Source organism: Pelobates fuscus, chromosome 7 (genome assembly GCF_036172605.1).
Source record: "Pelobates fuscus isolate aPelFus1 chromosome 7, aPelFus1.pri, whole genome shotgun sequence".
NCBI lineage: Eukaryota > Metazoa > Chordata > Amphibia > Anura > Pelobatidae > Pelobates > Pelobates fuscus.
In genome coordinates this window covers 71,539,301-71,566,096 of record NC_086323.1, presented here as the reverse complement: position 1 = coordinate 71,566,096, position 26,796 = coordinate 71,539,301, and the positions used below count along the sequence as shown (strand labels likewise).

General features: G+C 41.1%; 1 protein-coding gene across 1 annotated transcript; it reads left to right on the top strand.

Annotated features, from left to right (window-relative positions):
* Positions 1–7,454: 7,454 nt before the first annotated feature.
* On the top strand, positions 7,455–26,184 carry LOC134569152 (galactosylgalactosylxylosylprotein 3-beta-glucuronosyltransferase 1-like). Its single transcript, XM_063428062.1, has 4 exons — positions 7,455–7,476; positions 9,420–9,793; positions 16,334–16,627; positions 26,110–26,184. The coding sequence occupies exons 1-4, from the start codon at positions 7,455–7,457 to the stop codon at positions 26,182–26,184; spliced, it is 765 nt and encodes a 254-aa protein (XP_063284132.1).
* Positions 26,185–26,796: the final 612 nt, after the last annotated feature.

The following is a 26,796-nucleotide window of genomic DNA, read 5'->3' as shown; positions in this document are numbered from 1 at the left end:
GCTCTCGCGAGACTTACAGTGTGAGCTGACAGAAGAGCTGCACGGACCGGCGCGGAGGAGGAGGGAGCTGACAGGAGCTGCAGGAGAGGTAAGTAACAGCTCTGCCAGACCCCACTCCCCCCACTGAACTGCCAATGCCACTGGACCACCAGGGAAGGAGAGCCCCCCTCCCTGCCATGTATCAAGCAGGGAGGGGGAACAAAAAAAAATATTAATAATAATAAAATAAATAAAATAATAAAATAAAATAAAAAAATAACAATAATGAAAAAAATAATATAACAAAAATAAAAATAAAATAATAATAATAAAAAAATATATTAAAAATTCCCACCCCCCACCAAGGCTCTGCATCACACACATACACACTGCACTCATACACATACACACAGCATTCACACACACACACACACACACACACACACACACTGCACTCATACACACACACACTGCATTCATACACACTGCATTTATACACACACTGCACTCATACACACACTCACTCATACACACTGCACGCACACAGCCTGCATTCATACATACACACTGCACTCATACACACTGCACTCATACACACACACTGCAGTCATACACAGTGCACTCATACACACTGCACTCATACACACTGCATTCATACACACACTCTGCACTCATACACACTGCACTCATACACACACACTGCACTCATACACACACACTGCATTCATACACACACACACACACTGCACTCATACACACACACTGCACTCATACACACACACTGCACTCATACACACACACTGCACTCATATACACACACACTGCATTCATATACACACACACTGCATTCATTATATACACACACTGTAAATAAATATTCAATTAATATAATTTTTTTAGGATCTAATTTTATTTAGAAATTTACCAGTAGCTGCTGCATTTCCTACCCTAGTCTTATACTCGAGTCAATAAGTTGTCCCAGTTTTTTTGGGTAAAATTAGGGGCCTCGGCTTATATTCGGGTCGGCTTATACTCGAGTATATACGGTAAGTGGTTTCATGACTCTGCGTTTATAGATACACACACACACACACACACACACACATATATATACATACACACACTTACACATACACTAAGTATATTTTAATATATATATATATATATTAATATCAAAATACATATAGAATTATATTAATTATATATATATATATATAAAATATATAAATACGGTAAAAATTCATGTATATGTGTGTAATTTCGTTCTAACTGTATTTTGATATATATATATATTTATATACCTATATACACTATATATACCTATATATCAATAAAAATATTTTTTTAAAATTATATATATATATATATAAATACTTATTTTAATTCTGCATATATATTTATGTAATATTTTTACATAATTATGTAATTTTATTAATTACAATTTGCGGGACCTGCCTGATAACCCAGGCAGAAAGTCCAGAGAATTTAATTTGCTAGCACTATATTTAACCCTGTAACTTTCCAAGACACCATAAAACTTGTACATGGGGAGTACTGTTGTACTCGGGAGACTCCGGGAGACTTCGCTGAACACAAATATTAGCCACAATTGGCATTCAAATTAGTTTTTTTGCACTTTTAACACACAAATAAATATTAACGCTAACTTTGGCCAGTGTTTGTGACTAAGTGGCTACTAAAAAAAGCCTGGACATACCCCATTTGCAATACCTCGGGTTGTCTACTATTGCAAATTGTATGCCATCATGGGGGTAATTCTCATTCCTGGGCTACCGGATGGTCTCAAAGGAAAATGTAACCAATCTGGCGAATTTCAATGTGAAAAAAAATGAAAAATATAACATGCTATATTTGAACCTGTAACATCCCAAAACACCATAAAACCTGTACATAGGGGGTGCTGTTTTACAAGTGAGACCTTACTGAATACAAATATGTGTATTTTATTGCAGTAAAAGCAAACAGTATTATGACATTCACAGTTAAAAATGTCATGCAGAACTAAATAAAAACAGTTTCTTAATTTCTCCCATTTTTTAATTATATTTTATACATAATTAATTATGTTTCATAGCTAAATATTTGATGTTAAGTGAAAGCCCTTTTTCTCCCGAATAAAATGATATGTAATAAGTGTTGGTGAACTTAATATTAAAGATGTGAATTACGGTTTAACAGACATATAGTCAAATTCCAGGATTTGTTTGTTTTATTTTGATCAAAACATGTACATTTGGCTCAGTCCTTAAGGGGTTAATATATATCATGAGAAAATGAGAACACTTGCTGGATTTTCCAAACCAAAATTTGAAAAAATAGAGAAGCTAATGCATTTAAAACTTACCTCAATTATTTCTGTGAGTGATAGATAGACTTGGGTTCATTGCTGTGTAATACTGTGAGGAAAGGGTTAAACAGTTCTTTAAAAGACATCGGGTTTGGACCATCGGGATATTAACTAAAATGACCTTGAAGCCTCTCGCAGTCACAGCCTCACTGATGCAGGAGTTAAATAGCTTCTTTTTTTTTTTTAAATAAGGGAAGGATAGAAACAATGGGGAAGTTGGGAGCAATTTCAGCACTTACTCACCACTATCTATATAATGATCACAATGAGTGATAAATCACTCACTGTATGATAAAGTGATGAAGGGGTCAATTTACTTTTAAAAGGTAGTTAGTTTCAATTTGGAAGTGTGCAGAGGTCTTAAAGACTACATAATCACAGAGAAGCTTTGTGATCAAGGAGTTTATTATTTATTATATTTTTTTTTTTTATGAAAACAATGGCATTTAGCAGAGCAAGCATTTATGAGAGCAGGCTGAGAGCAGTACTTAGTACACCTTCTCCCTCCATATTGCTGTGAGTGCGAATGGAAGCTTAGTGTGTAGATATGCACATTGGTACCAATTTTACGTGCCTGTCAGTCTTTCCTAGCATAGTCCCCACACAATATTGTATCCAGGGAATAGTAAAAAGGCCTAGGCACTCCAAAGTTCAGCAAGGCACATTTATTGGAACACAGTATACAGCAATGTTTCGACCCTACAATGGGTCTTTTTCAAGCTAACACCCCAAACAAAAGACACATATTTGTAGACAGTGTAATTAATCAATACCAGTGAAACAGAAATCAAACAATCAGTAAAAGAATAATATTTCAATGTTACAATAATCTTGTACTTACCCTAATCAGACACTGTACATGTATGCTTCTGAAATAAACAGAAGTTAGACAGAACTGTAACTGCAAAAGGACTTACTCAAAACTCCCACTATATGGCTTGTCATACTGAGACTGATTGCATACGGAAAAATGCCAGGTAATTGGCTGGTACATATCATGATGTCCAAGAGTCATCAGTATTAGCGTTTACCTGGTGACCATTAAAGAAGGACATACGTTTATCTCCTAAGGACAGTTTTCAGAGTGAAAGGATTTACATAAATTTATAAGTCATTAAAATAATCCTAAAAATGATTAATAAACAATACATAAACACTTAAATTCCAGTTTTTGCTTCAAATTGACAAGATTTGCAGCTACTGCAGATTATGGTAAAATCTGAATTCACATGAAAACCATCAAAATACCCTTGTTTCTTGGCAAAATTGATTATTATTATTATAAGCATGTTTATATAGCACCAACATATACATATATTTTTTTTACAAAGGGAACCCAGCAAATGCACTAAAAAGGAAGACTAACACTTAAAATGAAATATTTTTAATGTTAGAGTTTTCTTTTAAAATAATTAGTTCACCCACTTATTTAGGTCTCAATTTGATGTAGTTGGATAGGCTCTCCAGTGACTTAATATATTTGAAAAACTTTTCAAATGACTGTTTTTTGACATAATAAAATTTCAAAACATATATCACATCTAAATATATATATATTGATAAACCAACAAAAATAAAAAAAATCTCATATTTTTTATAATATTAAATTATTTTAAAACGTTTATCCAAAAATATAAAATTATTTGGAAAGCTTATGCGACAATAATTTACAGAAAATACATCGTAAAAGCTAAATAATGCTCCATGTAGGAATTAAACAACTGTTAAAAGAACAATGGGATTAACTGAATTATTTAGGAGTTAAAATGTTCTGCTAATTGTGAAAGCAGTTTATACAGAGAAGTGTAATAAATGATATCTTCACCCAGCTGTCTAGCTTAATAGAATTATAATCATACATCATGTACATGTGTATACATACTAAATAACTGTATCACGTATTGGAACAGTAAATGTTGGGAAGAGAAAAAATGATAGTATGAAAAAGAAAAAGGCAGAAAGTCACAGAAAAATTTGAAATTTAAAGGGACACTCCATTCTTTCACAGTAAGTAGCACCTGCATGCCACACTCCCCACCCTTTACTCACTGCACACTGCACAACATCATTGTTAGCTCATCTCAAAGGACAACAATTGGATAGTTACATATAATATATTTTCGCTACACATCAATCTAGTCTGTACCAAGTTAAACATTAACTGAATCTAAAGTCGTTGTCATTTCTAAAACGTCTCTGGAATATGAATACATCCTTGCATTTGCCATTATGAAGTCAAAATATATTTTTCCTGTATTTATTTTATTATTCGGCACATTTCTCTTTCTGTACAGTACTGAGCACAAGTTCAGCAAAGGTAAGTATTATTGCTTTCTATTATATTTTAGAATCTTTATTTTTTTTCCGTAAAGCGTGGTTTAAGAATATGTAGTTGCAGTGATCTAAAACTGACTTGCACAATTTACACCAATATAGCAGAATTAGAAAAAAATATACAATAAATATGGATATACTTTCTAATTCTGCTATTTTGGTGTAAATTGTGCATATTGTAGCATATATTGTAGCAAACAAAGGCAAAATACATTCTAGTTACACATTTAAATATTTATTTTTGAAAATGGTAAATACTTTTAAAACTGTTTTATTACAATTAAACTGGTAACTATTGAGATCAATAATTTCAAGAGTCAAAATTATGAAGTTTACATCAAAACCTGAAATAAAGTATTTGTATGTTTAGACACATGTGGTTATTTTGTGTAACAGGTCTAAACAGTAGCAATAAAGATGTTTTACATGAAACCAAATGGAATTTGAGCTAAATGCTGATTCTTTATTGTTTATTGCTAAAACAACTTAAGCACAAGTGCAAATATTAACGCTAATACTATTACAGATAAATGGCAGTGAGAGATAAAAAGAAGAAAACAATGCCTCTTATTACTCACTAAAGACTTACAGAGACCACAAATAAAATAGCACTGGGTATTTTTCACTTTACAATATAGTGGGCACACAGAGTTAGAACCCTGCTGAGTTCCCCCAAATAATCTGGAGAAATAAACTCACTTTTCTTGTATTCTAATATTTTCAAGAAAGTGGAACAATAAAGAATGTAAAACAAGTTCTGCTCTGATAGTTTATATTGGGAGGTCAATATGAATATATATGACAGTGCAAAGTCTGACATTTAGCTGATTGTATGCATTATGGAAACACAAATGTTTTAATTGATCTGATTAGATAATTAACCTTTAAAGAGCAATATGTTGTAGTAGAAAAGAGATTAAACCTATTTACATTTTTTTCTCAAATTAAATAATTTTTAGACTTTTAATTTAATTTTTTAGTTAAAAAACAATAAAGCATGCAAGACTAAAAATGGAAGTTTCAAAAATGAGGCTTTTAGAATGGCCTTACACGATTACAAACATTAACATACTACATTTTTGCACACTTACCTGACGCTTTATCTCTTTGTAATGCCATCTCCTGATCTTTATCTTTGCAGAAGAAGCTAATGACAATGTGTCATCTTTGCAAACTAACCACGAGCGGTAACAGCTAATAGAGATCCAAGGAGGAAAAAGGCATGCTTTGTGCATTTTTTGAGAACATACCTGCTTCAGCCATTATCAATAGGCAATGGTACTGTATTGCAAAAGGATGGTAAAACTCAGCCTTTTGCCATACTTTGCCATAAACTATCATGCACCTGGGGCTCACACATGCATATTCAAAAAGCTCTAAATGAAATGGAAATCTAAAGTGCAAACCTTAGGCAGAAATATTGCTGAGAGTTCTATATAATAAAATGTGAGTTGTTGAGAATCCAAAGTTAATTCATAGTGAATTTTAAATTTCTGGCCAGCGAAAAACAAAGACCTGAAACAGTTTGACCCTGCCTACTGTACAGCAAAACAGGGCAAAGAGCCAATAAGTCTTACAAACATTGAAGCAAAGTAACTTTACGAAACAAGATAGGTTAAAAGGCATTAGATTTTTACCCTCAAGACAAGTCACTCCTTTTGTCAATACTTTTGTTAAAGGGAAACTCCAGACCCCTAAAGCACTTCAGCTTGCTGAATGGGATTGGCTGAGAGTGAATGGGTTTACCGTCCATCAATACCTAATCCTACTGTAATGACGAAGGACTGCTGCATGGGGGCTCACTATTTTACCCCATATTATTACTGCGCTGATTACTGCAAAAAACGTCCAACAATAATATTCAGAATGCATCACATGAGGAACTGAGATACTGGAAAAGACAGTTTAATAATAGGGCCCTATTAATAGACAAAGGTCTGGTAATGGTATACTGATATCTTTGATGTATAGACAAAGGTATATTATTTAGAAGAGTAGCATCCATCAGGATTAAAAAAATAAGTTATTAATTTGCTATATACATAGAAAAAGTTAGAAAGAGTAAAACCATACATTCTGAAAGAAATTTGTGAAAAATAAATAAATAAGGCTCAAAATATGCCATGCAAAGAATATGACATTAGAGGGCTAAACGAATATTACTTTAAAAGCTAGTTTTTTTTTATAGGAAAGACAGAATGAACCATATGTAAGTTTAAACAAAGGTTCACTGATAATTACTGGGATGTTTTCAACAGAGTAAATGCTCAGGCAATTCCTCATGAAGGTACAAACCGAGGAGATTGAAGGTCATAGTTAAGAGAGACATACATAAACATAGACAATACACGGGGAAAATGTAAAAGGAAGAAATGGTGTTAATGGAAACAAAGCAATTTATATAGAGGAAATGTTATATAAGTTAGACACTCTAGTGGAAAAAAGAGAAAGGAGAGGTATAATTTTATTGTGGTTGACTTGAATCTTCCTACAGGTTGTGTGTAACAAGTCGGTACATGAGCACAAGGTAAATTTCTTTGTAGTGTAATAAGGAGTGCATTAAGAGCTGTCAAACCAATTATGTTGCTAATGGCAAATATGGCAAACTGTAAGGTAAGGGAAAAAGTAATTTTTGGGTCTGCACAGAGAAAATTACAGATCCTAAAATGACAAGAGAGAATGTGTTTACACAGCTATAGACACTGTAAAAAGTCAGTGTCGGGTCTGGTTCCTTTGAGGCAGTTAGCTGATGTGGAGGACATTTTTGTACACGATGTTGTGGAAAGCTCAAGATGGTATGTGGCTGTTACGCGTGACACATAGACCACCACTGGTGAATGTTGCTGGGTTTAGAGTCATGGAAAATGAAAAGCTGAATAATTAGTAAATTAACTGTACAGGCCACCATTATGGAATATAATCATAATTTGCCTGTTTAAAGGAACACTATAGGGTCAGGAATACAAACATGTATCCCTGACCCTATAGTGTTAAAACAACCATCTAGGGCTCCTCATGCCTCCCTAAAAATAGCAAAATCTTACTTGTATACAAACCTGAAGCTGTAGCTCTGGATGCTGTTTGACTCAGAAAAACAAGCTGTCTGTTGACATCATCAGAAGTGGTGGCCTGATCCAATCACAATGCTTTTCCATAGGATTGGCTGAGACTGACAAGGAGGCAGATCAAGGGCAGAGCCAGCACAATTCAAACACAGCCCTGGCCAATCAGCATCTCTTCATAGAGATCAATTGAATCAATGAATCGCTATGAGGAAAGTTCAGTGTCTGCATGCAGAGGGAGGAGATACTGAATGTTTGGATGCATTTTAGGCAGCCATGACCCAGGAAGGATCTCTAACAGCCATCTAAGGAGTGGCCAGTGAAGTTATCACTAGGCTGTAATGTAAACACTGCATTTTCTCTGAAAAGACAGTGTTTACAGCAAAAAGCCTGAAGGTAATGATTCTACTCACCAGAACAAAGTCAATAAGCTGTAGTTGTTCTGGTGACTATAGTGTCCCTTTAAGCTTTAAATTGTAAAAAAATATGGTTGACGGAATAAATGGAATGTGGTGAGAGAATCAGTTACAGATAACAGTTTCTGAGAGAAGTGTATGATTCCATTTTATAAGTATACTCTATAAACAGGGATGTGATGCAGATAAATATTTTTTTTACCCATAGAGGACACCACTTGTACTGTTTAATAAAATAGACATTTTAGTGCAGGAAAGTATCAGGAAGGATTACTGTGAAGATGAGTACATGTTTGGTGGAGTAAAAATGTCAGTATAAATTTGTTGATATAATTGCCACTTTGGAGTCAATAAGGATAGTTTACAATATATATGGCAGAATTAAGAGTCTCATCAAATTATTATAATTTTTTTTGTAACTCTGAAAGTTGCTGGTACATTCTGATGGCTGGGTACTCAGTAAGATGGTATGGTAAATGTTATTAATACTTTAAAGGTAAACTGTCACTTCTTGGGATTTGCACCATTGAGTAAAACACTGAAATCCCCGATTCTTTGTTAGCCTTTCTTAATGAGATGCTGCATTTTCTGGCTACACCAATGCAAACATTGTTTTATTTCTTTATGTTTTCTGTACGTTAATGACCAGGTGCAAAGCACAGAGTTTATGACAATGACTGTCAGGGAGCTGCCAGAGAAACGCCAAATTGCAGGATATAGTGTAGAGTTAAATTTTTTATTTAATTTTTCACAACTCAAAATAAAAAGCTAAATATAGGGATTAGTAGTTATAATATTAAAACATTTAGGAAATGGCAGTTCAACTTGACTCTTACCTAACAAAGAGTAAGGAATTTGACAATTTGGAGAAGAGGGATAATTTTAAGAGTGTAGTAATTTGGGAGCTAGACACACACACATTAATGATGGAGATAATGCTCAGATGGGCAGTTTATTGGGTATATATTAAGGGAAATGAGTTTAAATATGGTGCTATAAGTATGTTGTAGAAGTTGCTTAAATTACATGAACATATAACCCACTTACACCATATATAAAAATATAGGTTTTCAGTATGGAACACAAATTGTTTTTAAGTTTAATTTGCTAAAACTTTCATAAAGTTGAATGAAAAGCTCAAGTGCCTATTGTTTGGAAAGGGATTGAATTGTTAGCATCACTGTGGCTACATTTTTAATTTGGTGACATGTTGCACCTTTAACAAATTACATTTTAAACCTGTATCTTTTTTTTCTGTAGTTCTTGGTGGTCTTACACACAAAAAGTTGCCAATCATCTTTGTAATCACACCAACCTACGCACGGTTTGTACAGAAGGCAGAACTCACCCGTATAGCTAATACTTTTCGTCAAGTGCCTGCAATTCACTGGATTGTGGTTGAAGACTCAATAAACAAAACCAAACTGGTCAGTAACTTTTTAAAAACATGTGGAATGGAGTATACCCATCTTTGTGTTAAAACGTCAGCTGAAGTGACTATGTCAAAAGGTGCTTTACAACGGAACTTGGGCCTTAGCTGGCTACGAAACAAATTTCTTCCAGGCGAAGCTCCATCAGCGGTTGTATATTTTGCTGATGATGATAATACCTACAGTTTGGAGCTATTTGAAGAGGTGAGTTTTTTATATGAACCTAAATTCTCAATATATTCTCTCAATCGCTTCTACGTTTGTGTTTCTGTAGAACAATATTTTTTTCTGCTTACACATAACAGGTATTACTGGTTTGTGCCAACAATAGTTTGTACCATGAGTATTTCAGTATTCATTGAGTGAATCTCAAATCAACTAAAGGAAAGGTTGCCCCAAAACTCAAGATCTATAAAATTTTACTTTTATTCCAAAGCTAAATGTTTAAAAACTCACAGATGACATCACAAACACCATAGGTAAGTATAAAAAAATAAATAGATGAAAAATATCCCAAAGTAACTGTCTAGAGATATTTTTAGATTGTTTTTTTTCCATCTAGTTATACTTTTCTATACTTACATGTGGTGTTTGCGATGCTGTCTGTAATTTTTTAAACATTTTTTCTTTGGTATATAAACTTTGAGTTTTGGAACAGCTTTTTCTTCAATTGAATTGAGAATCAATTACAGAAATGTATTAATTACGTTGATATCCCCCTTTCTTTTTTCATAACTGTTTGCTGGGACTATCCTTCCGGTAACCCCAGTTGGTGAGCATTTTTGATATACAGGGAGTTCAGAATTATTAGGCAAGTAGTATTTTTGAGGATTCATTTTATTATTGAACAACAACCATGTTCTCAATGAACCCAAAAAACTCATTAATATCAAAGCTGAATATTTTTGGAAGTAGTTTTTAGTTTGTTTTTAGTTTTAGCTATTTTAGGGGGATATCTGTGTGTGCAGGTGACTATTACTGTGCATAATTATTAGGCAACTTAACAAAAAACAAATATATACCCATTTCAATTATTTATTTTTACCAGTGAAACCAATATAACATCTCAACATTCACAAATATACATTTCTGACATTCAAAAACAAAACAAAAACAAATCAGTGACCAATATAGCCACCTTTCTTTGCAAGGACACTCAAAAGCCTGCCATCCATGGATTCTGTCAGTGTTTTGATCTGTTCACCATCAACATTGCATGCAGAAGCAACCACAGCCTCCCAGACACTGTTCAGAGAGGTGTACTGTTTTCCCTCCTTGTAAATCTCACATTTGATGATGGACCACAGGTTCTCAATGGGGTTCAGATCAGGTGAACAAGGAGGCCATGTCATTCGATTTTCTTCTTTTATACCCTTTCTTGCCAGCCACGCTGTGGAGTACTTGGACGCGTGTGATGGAGCATTGTCCTGCATGAAAATCATGTTTTTTCTTGAAGGATGCAGACTTCTTCCTGTACCACTGCTTGAAGAAGGTGTCTTCCAGAAACTGGCAGTAGGACTGGGAGTTGAGCTTGACTCCATCCTCAACCCGAAAAGGCCCCACAAGCTCATCTTTGATGATACCAGCCCAAACCAGTACTCCACCTCCACCTTGCTGGTGTCTGAGTCGGACTGGAGCTCTCTGCCCTTTACCAATCCAGCCACGGGCCCATCCATCTGGCCCATCAAGACTCACTCTCATTTCATCAGTCCATAAAACCTTAGAAAAATCAGTCTTGAGATATTTCTTGGCCCAGTCTTGACGTTTCAGCTTGTGTGTCTTGTTCAGTGGTGGTTGTCTTTCAGCCTTTCTTACCTTGGCCATGTCTCTGAGTATTGCACACCTTGTGCTTTTGGGCACTCCAGTGATGTTGCAGCTCTGAAATATGGCCAAACTGGTGGCAAGTGGCATCTTGGCAGCTGCACGCTTGACTTTTCTCAGTTCATGGGCAGTTATTTTGCGCCTTGGTTTTTCCACACGCTTCTTGCGACCCTGTTGACTATTTTGAATGAAACGCTTGATTGTTCGATGATCACGCTTCAGAAGCTTTGCAATTTTAAGAGTGCTGCATCCCTCTGCAAGATATCTCACTATTTTTGACTTTTCTGAGCCTGTCAAGTCCTTCTTTTGACCCATTTTGCCAAAGGAAAGGAAGTTGCCTAATAATTATGCACACCTGATATAGGGTGTTGATGTCATTAGACCACACCCCTTCTCATTACAGAGATGCACATCACCTAATATGCTTAATTGGTAGTAGGCTTTCGAGCCTATACAGCTTGGAGTAAGACAACATGCATAAAGAGGATGATGTGGTCAAAATACTAATTTGCCTAATAATTCTGCACTCCCTGTATACACAAGCTTCTAAGGACAGAATACTATCCTTAAAAAAACAAAAACATATGGGTCTGGTCCCATTCTTTTACACATACACAGATTATAGTGTGTATTTAATGGTTTTCTTCAGTTAGCCTGCTTATCCCAGAAATATCAAATGTGGCATTTTACATATTCCAAATAATAGTAAAGACCTCACCAGGAGTGACAGTTCCAGATCAATCTTCTTAATTGCACACCTATGTTACAATTTGCAACACGCTTTTGACCACTTTCTTGGTCTGTTACTTATTTGTCTTGACCAATCAAATCAAATAGAGCAATTTGTTCCTCACAAGTAAGACTCCTAGACAATTATAAATGTCTGCCAATCAATAATCTTAATAGTCTACTCAACTTCCCCCCACCCGCAACTCACTGGTTTTGGTCAGAGTAGCTCTTACAATATGACTTCCCTCTCCCAAAAAAGCAAACAAAAAGCAAACAAAAAAGATAACAGCAAAAACTTACCTTTGTTCCAATACACAATTTTCCGCCACTGATGTCCCTTGTTGGGGGAAGAGGGGTGTCAGGGAGGACAGTGGTAGCATGAAGGGAGAAGCTGTGTTGCGATTGGCCATCTGGAGAGAGCATCCTGTGCGTGGAGTTTCACCTCCAGTAGAAGAGAGGTATATCTCTCTATGTGTAGTGTTTCATGGGACAATGCTGCACATGAAGAATCAGGCCCGTCGCTACCCGACAGGCAAACCAAGCAACTGCTTGGGGCCCCGAGCTGGCCCGGGGCCCCAAGCAGAGCCGGCAGGGCTGCCATCAGGGCATGTGGTCCTGGGGGGCCCGGACTGCTCAGGTCGTCCGGGCCCCACATTCAGTGGGTACATACCGGGTCGCAGGGGGCCCTGCGACCCCGGTATGTACCCACTGGGCCAGCCTCTTCTCCTGGGGGGCCCAGCAGCCGGTCACCTCAGGGCCCCCCAGAGGCTGGCCCTGCTGACACCCGGCGGGCGCGCGAGGGAGCACTCTCCTCTGAGTGCTTCCTCTTCAGCTCCCTCACGCACCGTACTGATGCCGGAGCCGGAAGATGACGTCATCTTCCGGCTCCGGCATCAGTACGCGGCGAGCGAGGGAGCTGAAGAGGAAGCACTCAGCCAGAGAGAGTGCTCCCTCGCGCGCCCGCCAGGTGTCAGGGACAGAGAGAAAATGTAAGTGAGGGGGGGGAAGGGAGAACATTTAAGTGAGTGGGGGTGGGGGGGAGGGAGGGAGAAAATTTAAGTGAGTGGGGGTGGGGGGGAGAAAATTTAAGTGAGTGGGGGTGGGAGGGAGGGAGGGAGAAAATTTAAGTGAGTGGGGGTGGGGGGGAAGGAGGGAGAAAATTTAAGTGAGTGGGGGTGGGGGGGAGGGAGGGAGGGAGAAAATTTAAGTGAGTGGGGGTGGGAGGGTGGGAGGGAGGGAGGGAGAAAATTTAAGTGAGTGGGGGTGGGAGGGAGAAAATTTAAGTGAGTGGGGGTGGGAGGGAGGGAGAAAATTTAAGTGAGTGGGTGTGGGGGTGGGGGGGAGGGAGGGAGGGAGAAAATTTAAGTGAGTGGGGTGGGGGGAGGGAGACAATTTAAGTGAGTGGGGGTGGGGGGGAGGGAGGGAGAAAATTTTGGTGGGGGGTAGAAAATTTGAGTGAGTGGGGGGGAGAGGGAGGACATTTGAGTGGGAGGGAGGAGAGGGAGGAAATTTGAGTGGGTGGGGGGGAGAGGGAGGAAATTTGAGTGGGTGGGGGGAGAGGGAGGGAGGAAATTTGAGAAGTGGGGGGGAGAGGGAGGAAATTTGAGGGAGTGGGGGGGAGAGGGAGGGAGGAAATTTGAAGGGGGAGAGGGAGGAAATTCGAAGGGGGGAGAGGAAGGAAATTTGGGGGGGAGGAAGGGAGGGAATTTGAAGGGGGAGAGGAAGGAAATTTGGGGGGAGAGGAAGGGAGGAAATTTGAAGGGGGGGAGAGGAAGGAAATTTGAGGGAGGGGAGGGAGAGGTAGGAATTTGAGGGGGGAGAGGAAGGGAGGAAATTTGAGGGAGGGAGGGGGGAGAGGAAGGGAGGAAATTTGAGGGAGGGGGAGAGGAAGGGAGGACATTTGAGGGAGGGGGGAGAGGGAGGGGGAGAGGAAGGGGGAAATTTGAGGGGGTAGAGGAAGGAAATTGGAGGGGGTAGAAGGAAGGAAATGAGAGGGAGGGGGAGAAGAAGGAAATTGGAGGGGGGGAGAAGGCAATGAGAGGGAGGGGGAGAAGAAGGAAATTGGAGAGGGGGGGAGAAGAAGGAAATTGACGGGGGTAGGGGGAGAGATTGACATCCATCACACACACACAATGCACCCCTTGCACACAGAAAAACACACAATGCAGTACACACAGACACACATACACAAGCAATGCATCCCTTACACACAGCAACACACAATGCACCCCTTCCACACACTCAGTGCATCCCTTACAGCAGTGTTTCCCAACCCAGTCCTCAAGGCACACCTACCAGTCCAGGATTTAGGGGTGACCCAGTTGTGTCTAAGGTGTTTTTTTCTTTTTTTTTCTAAAAAACCTTAGACAAAACTGGGTAATCCTTAAATCCTGGACTGGTAGGTGTGCCTTGAGGACTGGGTTGGGAAACGCTGCCTTACAGACACACACACTGCCTCCCATACATACACAAACTCACCTTGCAGCCCTTACACATACAAACACAGATTCACACAATGCATTCCTTACACACATCAGGACATCCCCCCCCCCACACACACACCCCTGTGAACAAACTCATTGGTGGAACATGAAGGTGGACCCTGGGACCCAGACCTTGAGCTGTGTAAATGGCCCTCAAAAAATGGAGCTGCTTCCCATTCTCCCAGAACATTGATTTTTGTGACCACAGTTACAAACCGCCTCCAGAGAGCCTGTTCTACACCAGACCAGTGGAGCCAGACGGCAGCTGAAGCCCATCATCATCCTCATCTGGTTGTAAGTAGGCAATCTAGTATATTATTCGTGGCACTAATCTCTAATTTACCTCACATTAAAGGGACACTATAGTCCCCAGAACCACTGCAGCTTAATGTAGTGGTTCTGGTGTCTATAGCCTGTCCCTGCAGGCCTTTTATTGTAAACACGGCGGCACTGCAGCACTGTGTTAGTTAACATGGCAGATCATATGGGTGGGGCACTGTGATGTCACATGGGGGGCGGCAAACTTTACTTTTGCCTAGGGCGGCAAAATCCTTGCACCGGCCCTGCAGACACTGCATCCCTGTGGGCGGACTCGGGGGGGGACCCGGGTGCAGGCGCCGGGGGGCCCAGACCTTGAGCGTGCATGTGGGGGGTGGGGTTGGAGTTTGGGGGGCCTCCATGTCTGTTTTGCTTGGGGCCCCCAAATTCCTTCAAACGTCCCTGTGAAGAATACAGGTACAATGGCTACTTAAAATCCTGAAGTGGTCATAGAGCTTGAAGTTACACTTTCACAATAATGATCATACTAAAGGAGCTCATTTGTCTCATGCAGGAACATGCTGGATTGAAAGTACTCGAAGATCCTTCTTGTTTATATACAATATTCCATCACTCATGTACTGTAGACTTCTTATATTCCACCTTATATTCCACCTTATATTGTACTTTTGATTATATTATTGAAAAATGACATGTGCCAGGTCACCATGGCAACTAGGAATTTTTTACAGATGCCTGGGTTTGTCAGTCCATTCACTCGGATGTGAACAACCGGCTGGGGGAGAGTGGAGGCGGGTTGGCGGCCGCCTGGTGATAGAGTGGAGGCGGCTGCAAGCTTCTTGTTCTGCTGCCTTGTGCTCCCTGCAGTGATGCCGGGAGCCAGAATATAATATCACTCCTTCCCCGGCATCACTAAAAAGTGCACGAGGGAGCAGAGCAAGAAGCTTTACAATGACAGCAGCCCTACTGGAACCCATGAAAATTATTCACTCTGGTTCTCCCAAAGGTAGGAATAAAATTTAATTCAAAGAAATACTAACTTATGAGAGTGTGTGTCTGTCAGTGAGTGTGTGTCTGTCAATGAGTGTTTGTGTCTCTATCAATGAGTGTCTGTCTGTCAGTTAATGTCACATTAAACTGCAGTGGGTCTGGTGATTACAGTGCCCCTTTAAGAATGGTATGGGATGCTAAGATAATTATTATATTATATTATATTAGTTGCCCCATTCTATAGGCCCATAAACTGCATCCTCTGATTTAACTATACATTTACCAAAGGTAAATGTAGTTGTTTTTATTACATCCAATCACTATTAAAACACAATGTTTTTAAACTACTGATTATTCTCAACATATTTTTTATAACATGTTTTATGTAACAATTCTTTATAATTTAGTGACACATATGTGTACCTATTCTTTTTTTAAACAGATGAGATATACGAAAAAGGTCTCTGTGTGGCCTGTTGCCTTTGTTGGTGGTCAACTTTATGAATCAGTGAAAGTAAATGCGGAAGGAAAGTTTGACGGTTGGGATGTCAAGTACGCAGTTGAAAGGCCTTTTGCCATAGACATGGCTGGCTTTGCCATTAACTTGAATCTTATTCTAGAGAATTCAAAGGCTATATTCCATATTGATGCTGAATCTGGGTTTTTGGAGGCAAGTTTGCTTATTGATCTTGTTAGCCTGAAAGATCTAGAACCCAAAGCTGACAACTGTACCAAGGTATGAAACTAGTTCTTGCTATTTTCTGTGAAATTGCAAAATCAAGCATTTTAAACTGTGACTCAAAAGTCAAGAGAAGACAGAGAAAGGATGTATGAACGTTAAACCAAGTTAGATGTATCTATAAAATTGTGCTGGGCATCCTGAACCCCTTCTTTGCAACGTAAGAAATATCTTGTTGGATGATGAAAGGAAAAGCTAGTGGCCAAAAGGCAACCCGCTTGTAGTGTGTCGGGGGAATCCTAAAAGGGGGTAACCCTTACATACGTGTAGAAAAACAAAGAAAAAAGGAAAATCCAAAGAGTAGAGGAGTAAACTCCACACCCTTATGACGGATAAACCTAACACGGAAACCCCGTCCTAGATGTAATGCTTAAAACTTAACCTTTAATAATAATAGTATAAAATAATAATGTAAATACACAATTGAAAAATAATATAAACCAAAAAAGAAAAAATGGAAAATAGGTGTGCTACCACCAAAATAATGTGGATATGGACAGTGAAAATAATAGCAAAATGTGCACAAAACTGTCCAGTAGAACCACAAGTAAAAAGAGATCAAAAAAATCGTCAGACCTAGTATCTAGCTGGGGAGGGGAGAAGAGGAAACAGCCTGAGTAATCCTCAAAGTCGCTGAGAATAAATCCTAGGCTAACAGCCTAGAGGTTACAGAGTGTCTGTGCATAGGTTAACAAAGTTGCACTTGTAACTGGATGCAGTACAATACTGAAATAGTACAACAAACAGCCCCCCAGTGGAATGAATGGAGGAGACCACCCACATAGAGCTTAATCTGTATAAAACCAGCTTCGGCTAAAACCTTTGCCCAGACTGCTGAATAACTCAGAATAACCCCTTCTAGTAAACCCACAGAGTCCCAGAACTAGTGGAAAAAACTAGACTGACTGAAGATCTCCACGAGTGGAGCAACTCCTAGCTAGACTTCCTAACGCGCGTTTCAGCGCTAGATTGCGCCTTCGTCAGAGGTAAGTTTTGCGTCTAACCCCTAGCCGGCTCTTTTATATGTGACGAGCCGGCAGGAATAAGTGGGAGGAGCGGACCCATGCGCGCCGAAACCGGCGTTCTCTCTAGTACCGCCTCCCTGGATGAGTCACTAAAGTGATTGACAGGGTATGTAAATAGGTCCCACGTGGTACAGCACCTAAACGCTCAGATGAAACTGAGCTAAGTGTCAAAGAAAACATGGGAAAATCTCCTAGCTTCACACTAATCTTATGAGGAATGACTGTAATTAGATGGACAAAAGTCCATTCGTAAATCCTGTCTCATGTAACTAAGTGGACTGAAGCCCATTCATAAACCAAGTCTCATGCTGACAAAGTTATAAAATGATTTAAGAGAACCAAAAAGCAAACATAACCAAATCATTTATGAGTCTTAAAGTGACAACATCATCAACTTAATTCCAAAAGGGGGGGGGGGTTAGAACTAAAAACATCCATGTAATCAAATGAAATAGTGATAACAAAAGTATTTACAAAAAATATGAACTTAAGTACAAATTAAGAAAACATGCATTACTTATGATGTAAAATAATGCTCTCCATGTAACTCATTTATCAATGAAGGGAGTAAATGTGAAACCCTCATTTAATCCATTGGGGGCCAGTGTGTTAAAATTATAAATCCAAAAGGATTCTCTTCTGAGGAGGGTACGATCCAAGTCTCCTTCTCTACGACTCAGTTGTACTTTTTCGACCCCTGCAAATTTTATACCTCTCGTGTCCCCCTGGTGCTAGTTTCTCATGTGTCTAGCGACCGGGGTATCCCTGAGGTTTTTGACTGAGTGTATGTGTTCCATGATTCGCCTCTTGAAGGGGCGAATAGTTTTCCCCACATACCTAAGCCCACAGGTACAGGTTAGCAAATAAATGATGCCTTTCGTGTTGCAGTTGAAGAAATGTGTAACATTATGTAATGGCAGGCCACACACCTGCCACATTGGTAGGTGCCCTGTACTGACAGCCAGTTTTTAGTGGCACATTTAGAAGACAGGTGGCTGGAAATGAGAACCTCTTTTAGGTTTTTGCCTCTTCTTGCAGTAAGAGAGACAAAGGGAGTCACTACTCCCTTAAGTTGTGGATCTTGAGAGATCAGTGGCCAGAACCTGCCTAATATTCGTTTAGATTGATCCCAACCGGCGTCAAACGTTGCTATGCAGCGTATAGGTTCCTGTTTGGTGGGTATCACTTTGTCTTTAAGAAGGTCCTCTCTGTCACTCAAAAGGGCCCTCTGATACGCCCTCTTGAGGCAGCGATTGGGATATCCCCTCTCTTTGAACCTTGTTTTAAGGAGTTTTGCTTGGTTAATGTATTCTTCCGTGGTAGAGCAATTTTTCCTCAGACGGAGGTATTGTCCCATTGGGATCCCTTTTTTAAGGGGAATAGGATGATAACTGTCCCACTTCAACATAGTGTTTGTTGAGGTGGGCTTCCTAAATAGGGAAGTCTCAATCTCTAGATCTTTAGAGATATTAAAAGTACAGTCTAGGAAGTTGAGTGTAGAACCCCCAATCTCGAAAGTGAATCTTAGATTAAGATCATTGGTGTTCAAAGTATTTACAAACGACCTAAAGGAGTCCCCCGTGCCCGTCCAGACAACCAGGACATCATCGATAAATCTTTTCCATAGAAAGATATGTTTCGTGAACTCAGCATTACAGTCTGAAAATACCACATTCTCCTCCCACCACCCCAGGTGCAGGTTAGCGTATGATGGGGCACAAGATGTACCCATAGCTGTACCCTGCAAGAAATACCTCTTTGCGGTTAACTAATCATTTACCAGTTTCATGTATTTTATAAGGGATAATAAGTGAATAATCAGCATATTTGTATCTATATTTGTAATCATTTATTTAGTATTCTCTACACTAGAAAAAAAACTCAGTTGCATCCACAATTTACTTTTTTATTTAATACCCTTACTGGCCACGAGCCTGGCCACGAACCAAAATGGCTGCAAAAGGCATTTGCTTCGATAACGGTGGGTGCAGCATTAGCAAAATTTAGCTTTTGTGACACTAAATTTAGATGACAGAACCCTGCACATATCTTACCAGAACCCCGAGACCAGGTCTTTTTCCATGTGTTGAAATAAAAAATGCAAGGACCTGACCATATGGTTAGCTTGCTTTTCTGGACCCCTCAAGATCTGGCACTGCCATCTTCCCAGGGACCAGATGAGTCAGATTTAGAATCTGACCAAAGTGAGGCATCCTCTGCCGTTCTCACTAAAATAGATTTACAGCACCTTCTCTGGGATGCCATGGCAGACATTAAACACCACATGGTCGTAGAGCTGGAACAGCAACTTGCCGGTGTCAACGAGCAGCTCACTAATCTGAGCACAAGGATTGGCCAGGTTGAAAAGTATACTGATGACCTCCTCTCTTTGGAGAAAGGGATCTAAGACCTCAATAACCATTGCAGGTGGAAATATCCACATACGTGGACTTCCCGAAAAAGTACTCCCTGAAACCATACTGCTACAGGAAATTCTACAATCTCTGCTCCCAAAGACCATCAACAGAGCCCAGAGTGTGCTCAGACCCCAGCTCCTTACCAGTCCACACCAAGGGACTTCACTATTTTGCCATAGACAGGGCTTTCTTTGCCATTAGGAAAAATAGAAAGAAATGTGATCCCTGGGAAAAATGGGTGTAAAAGGGAATAAACACCACCTCCATACTGATCCCATGCACCAGGAGGGAACTCCAGCAATGCCCAAGGGCGTAACCCTAAATACTAGCAACAGAAACAAAAAAGCAAATATTCACAAACCGAATATAATGCTAACTGGAGATAAAGACGTAGGCACCAAAGCAAGTATAGCCTCTACCTACAAAAAAAGTGCCTATATGATCTGAAATATTTATTGACAACCATAAGGGTCCTAGAAGCTAGGCATACATTTCATCCAACTTCAGACCTATCTAAGCTAATTTTAGCACATAAACAAGCTATTTAATCCACAATTGCAGCTGACACTGCTAAAGTTCTGCAATGGATGAAGCAAATGTACTATGACAAATTGAAAAAGACTGATACACTTCTTGCCCCCAGGCTCGACAAAATATACAGAACAAACAAATAGGCAGGCTACACACCTCCTCGGGCAGCGTCAACCTACGATGAGGAGTTCCTACTGAGGCTACAAAATGCCTTGGCCCAGGAGTGTGGCCCTATTTCAGCTGAGGAGGAGCTGGCCTGGAGAGATGGGTTACGGCGAGATCTCTGGCACGAGGCCTTGGAGCGGACACGAGGTTCATGGGGAGAAAATCTCCCAAGTGAAGGACAGTGCAGTCAGAAACAAGCGGCACTGAGGATGCCCTTCCTGGGGTGTCTACCCCTAAGCTAGGGGGTGCTGGAACTGCAGAGGTTGATCAGAAAAGAACTATGGCTGGATGAGGCATACCGGGCGCTACGATGGTTCTCAGTCCAGAGGTGCCCCTGGATGGCTGAGAGTGAGAGGCCAGAGGGCAGTGACTACGATGGCCCTGGTCTGTTATGGGAGGCATTGGAGGAGGACAGTGACTTTGGCAGCACCAAGGAGTCCCGGTATTGTGACATCAGGGAATGGCGATTGGATGTACTGGAGCTCCCTGATGCTACTGACCTGGAACCAGATATCACCCGCCTGATAACCATCGAATGGGAGCTAGAACAGGATTACCATCAACTGTTCGACTTCGCCCAACCACTGTCCCTCAGCCCAGAGGATCACCTGGACACCGTACCCCCTTCTGTCCAACCAGCCCCAGAGGTGAGCGACCTTATAGAACGGTCCTGGGGAGACCCACAGATGGCAGGTGGAGATGGGACCGAGGTCTCTCCACCGGCCCTACAGGGATGCTTGGTACCCGGCCCAGATCCCCAGGGAGAGGTGACACCCGGTCTCTCTTCCCAGCGGCGGCCTGAGTTCCAGGAGGAGAGGATGGCAGATCCCTCCACCTTACAGCAACCAGCGTCCTGGGGAGGGGAGGCAACCGGCCTCCCTCTCCTCCACCAGCCAGAGGTACCGGAGATAGTAGACCTCATGGACTTGTCCTGGGGACGCACACAGATGGCAGGTGGAGATGGGACAGAGGTCTCTCCACCGGCCCTACAGGGGTGCTGGGTACCCGGCCCAGATCCCCAGCGGCAGTGCATCTCACAGGGAGAGGAGACACCTGGTCTCTCTTCCCAGCGGCGGCCTGAGTTCCAGGAGGAGGTGATGGCAGATCCCTCCACCTTACAGCAACCAGCGTCCTGGGGAGTGGGGCCAGCCGGGCCCCCTCTCCCACCGCAGCAGGAGATACCGGGTGAGGGGGATAACAACTCCAACTACACTGGCGCAGATGGGACTGCGGTCTCTGTGCCAGTCCTACAGGGATGCGGGACGGGCGGTCCACATCCCCAACCAACCCCACAGGGATGCCAGGAGGAGGAGGTAAGTGAAACTTCCCCTCCCCAACTACATCCCAACTGGGTCCTAGGGGCAGTGGATGAGCCTACAATACCCACTGACCCCCTCCCAGCAGCAGAGCTGGCATCTGGGCAGAGCGCGGTTAGCCTCTGCCCTCCATTTTCCCCTGGTCCAGAGCCTGGCTTACCACGGGGTACCCCAGCGGAAGAGCTGGCATCAGGGCAGAGCGCCGCTATCCTCTGCCCCCCAAGTAACCCCAGCTGTCTGCTTAGCTGCACCAGGGAGACCGTGGGTACTACACCGTCCCACTACAACCTGGAACCTACAGACCAGTACCGTTTGCTGTGGGGGGCTACTCTGCTAATTTTTATTTGTGGGTGGGCTGCCTGACTAACTGGGGTACTGACAGACGGAAGGTCAGGGACCTGCGCGCCTGGCGAGGACTACTCGCCGGCCTCTTGCCTTGGGATTATGGACCCGGGGAGGTCTGGCCTTTTGAATGCTGTATGTGGGCTGGCACCCAAACAGACTTATTCTGGGACTAATGACTGGCAGTCCCGTCAGCCCCACTGGACCCGGAAAGGTCCAGTCATGTCTGCCGGAGCAGGGAGTAAAAGGGGGGCAATTGTGAAGAATCCCCTCCATTCATTCGGTACTTTCCCTCCCTGCTACTTTATTCATGGATTTATTACTGTGACGAAGTGCCCTTCACCACTTGTGCCTGGAGAGGATTGCTTGCCCGCCTCTTGCCCTGTGACTATGGACCCTGGGAGATTTGACCCGTTCAATTCAGTATGATAGGAGTTATGTATTTTTGTATCCCTTTGTGTTTTACTGGTAACATGTGCTCAGGGCCGGCCTTAGGCATTTAGACGCCCTGTGCGAAAAATCTTCACAGCGCCCCTCCCCCCCGTCATCCATGTATGCTGTTATGTTTGTGTTGTCTGTGTATGTAATAGTACGTGTGATGACTGTGTGTGATATGTATGCTATGTGTGATATTTGTAATGGGTATATTAACAGTGTGTGATATGCGTGTATTGGTTGTATGTGACACACACACACACACACAGAGTCAGACGGCCATACACACACAGGAAGACATCCACACACACACAAGCAGACAGTCATACACACACACACACACACACACACAGACACACAAAGGCAGACAGTCATACACACAGACACACACAGACACACACAGACACACACAGGCAGACAGTCAGTCATACACACAGACAGTAATACACACAGACACACACAGAGGCAGACAGTAATACACACAGACACACACATAGTCATACACACAGAGGCAGACAGTCATACACACACACACACACACACACGCAGACAGTCATACACACAGACACACACAGACACACACAGGCAGACAGTCATACACACAGAGGCAGACAGTCATACACACAGAGGCAGACAGTCATACACACAGAGGCAGTCATACACAGTCACACACACAGAGGCAGACAGTAATACACACAGACAAACACACAGAGGCAGACAGTAATACACACAGACACACAGTGGCAGACAGTAATACACACAGACACACAGTGGCAGACAGTCATATACACACACACACGCAGACAGTCATACACACACACGCAGACAGTCATACACACACACACACAGACAAACACACAGGCAGATAGTCACACACACAGAGGCAGACAGTAATACACACAGACAAACACACAGAGGCAGACAGTAATACACACAGAGGCAGACAGTTATACACACACACACGCAGACAGTCATACACACACACACAGACACACACAGGCAGATAGTCATACACACACACGCACACACACAGACACACACAGGCAGATAGTCATACACACAGAGGCAGACAGTCATACACACAGACACACACACACAGAGGCAGACAGTCATACACACAGACACACACACAGAGGCAGACAGTCATACACACACACAGACAGTAACACACACACACACACACACACAGAGGCAGACAGTCATACACATAGGCAGAGAGTCACACTCACCTGACAATCACACAGTTACCTGTGGAGTTAATTGTGGAGGCAGTGCAGCTCCTGGTGACTGTTTGGTGGGGAAGCAGGGACTCCTTCCTGCTCCATGGCGCCCTGTGCGGCCGCACAGCTCGCACACCCCTAAGGCCGGCCCTGCATGTGCTCAATGGAGTCTGACTCTATCCCTGGATATAATTGGATTATTTTCCCCATTGTTTCCAAGATAGAGGGCTCTGTAAAACCGGTTTGGGCCAGATAGCCATGCTGCCAGCCAGGCCCCAAAAGATACTTTACTAACTTCTGAACCCCTGGTCTGATTCATGCCATTTTTGATATGTTGTTGCCCTGAATGGATTGATTGTGAATATATAATTTTTATGTGAATGTGATGTATATTTTAGAAGTTATGAATATGCTGTAAAAACTGTATTTTTCCTGCCTGTGATAATTGCATCTTCTATTGTATAAGATAATTGAATCACAGGCAGAGGGGAGGATTTTGTGTGGGCTGTAACCTCTGTTTTAGTGGCTACTGTAGATAACGTGTGTGTCCCTTCCCTGCATGGGAGCAGGGCATAAAAGAAACTGTAGCTTGAATACCTGTTGTTGTTACTTCCAGTAAAGTTCTGTTCCAGCATTAAGCTTTGGCTCATGTGTGGATTATTTGGTGATACCGGCGATATTTATTCCTGTGGATCATTGGGAATATTATTTTATGGGAAGAAGGGAATGCTTGACGGAGTAACGGATTGTACCGTCACAGTCCCCTTTCAATGTTGGGCCTACCATTTGTGATCGACTGTCCATCAGATCAGTCTGCTCTAGGCTGAGTTAGGCAGCTGTGCGGTTAAGTGAGAACAAAGCCTTAAGCGGCCACCTGACCCACTTAATCAGAGAGTAGCCTTTGCCACTGATAGACTGAGATCACTAGCTCACCATTCAGGAAAGTGAGTAGAAGAAGTACATATTTTTTTACTCATTTTTTTAAATGAGCTGATGAGCTGAGACTTTGAGCTGGTGCCCAGTCCGAGGCTTTCTAATTTAAGTCTCAGACATTCAGAGGAAGTGGAGGGGCACAGCAATAGGACACTGCATTCCAGACTTTGTGGCTAAACAGTTTATTAACTGTTTATTCCCCATAAAAGGTGTGATGGCACCTGCGTCCTCCTTTGCACTTATAACTAGTTCATTCTGATGTAGATGTCGCTTCAAGTTGTCCGTTAAATATTAAATCTTTATTATTACATGATTTAAATCAAATTGTAATCCATTTAAGTGTATTTTGCTTAAAGGAACACTATAGTCACCTAAATTACTTTAGCTAAATAAAGCAGTTTTAGTGTATAGATCATTCCCCTGCAATTTCACTGCTCAATTCACTGTCATTTAGGAGTTAAATCACTTTGTTTCTGTTTATGCAGCCCTAGCCACACCTCCCCAGGCTATGATTGACAGAGCCTGCATGAAAAAAAAACTGGTTTCACTTTCAAACAAATGTAATTTACCTTAAATAATTGTATCTCAATCTCTAAATTGAACTTTAATCACATACATGAGGCTCTGGCAGGGTCTAGCAAGCTATTAACATAGCAGGGGATAAGAAAATCTTAATTAAACAGAACTTGCAATAAAGAAAGCCTAAATAGGGCTCTCTTTACAGGAAGTGTTTATGGAAGGCTGTGCAAGTCACATGCAGGGAGGTGTGACTAGGGTTCATAAACAAAGGGATTTAACTCCTAAATGGCAGAGGATTGTGCAGTGAGGTAGCAGGGGCATGTTCTATACACCAAAACTGCTTCATTAAGCTAAAGTTGTTCAGGTGACTATAGTGTCCCTTTAAAAATATGTAATATTTATTTTAAATATTTTATTATTTCCACACACCACTTTTTTGCATTTTTCTTTTTTTAAATGACTCCCTTGAGGTTTTATCACATTCTTGAATTAATGTATGTTTGGTCCCATCAGTTTAAAATAAGCATACTTACCTACATTCACCCATGTTAACAACTATGTATTTTAACTTTTTAGATTCTAGTTTGGCACACAAAGACTACAATCCAAAAGATATATTCAAAGCTTGATGAATTACATCTTGAGGTTTGATGCAAAGAACCTATTCTAAAGAATACATATGAGAATATGTATACTATAATGGACTCAAAGTGACTTCACAGCAAACCCTGTATAAAGAAGTAATTTGTGTTGATGACAGACCAAGTGAAGAGACTAAATGGCAAAACATTTATTATGGAAAAATAATATTAAATTAGCTTATAATATTTAGTGGTTCTGAAGACAACATAAACCACGGGATAGAGCTCAAGCAACACCATTATTTCTTTGATATTACATGTTGTTGTTTTTTTTTTTTATCAACCTGTCCTGGGCTGCCAGAGATCGACGGAAGTCACATTCTGCACAATTAACTCTGTCCTCCTGTTTCTCCTGTGACTATCATCAAAATGAAAAAAAAAAAAAATCTGATGTTCCTGCTGTAGTTATAGTATGTCTTTATTATTTTGTCTGATAATTTGGGAACTGGAGGTAAAGATTCCTGCATGATAGCCCCTTTCAATATATGGATATATAAACTTTAAAAATATATATAATAGGAAATATACTTAGTATCATGCAGTGTTTTGCATATTGTTTGAAAATATGATATGTTGCCCTTATGGTATACACAGACTGTGTGTGGTAGTGTGCATCTGTGTT

Coding starts and splice junctions, on each gene's coding strand:
- LOC134569152 (XM_063428062.1), top strand. CDS start 7,455: ATGTTGTGGAAAGCTCAAGATG. Junction 9,794..16,333: donor GTTTGGAGCTATTTGAAGAG/GTGAGTTTTTTA, acceptor TTTTTTAAACAG/ATGAGATATACGAAAAAGGT. Junction 16,628..26,109: donor AAGCTGACAACTGTACCAAG/GTATGAAACTAG, acceptor TTAACTTTTTAG/ATTCTAGTTTGGCACACAAA.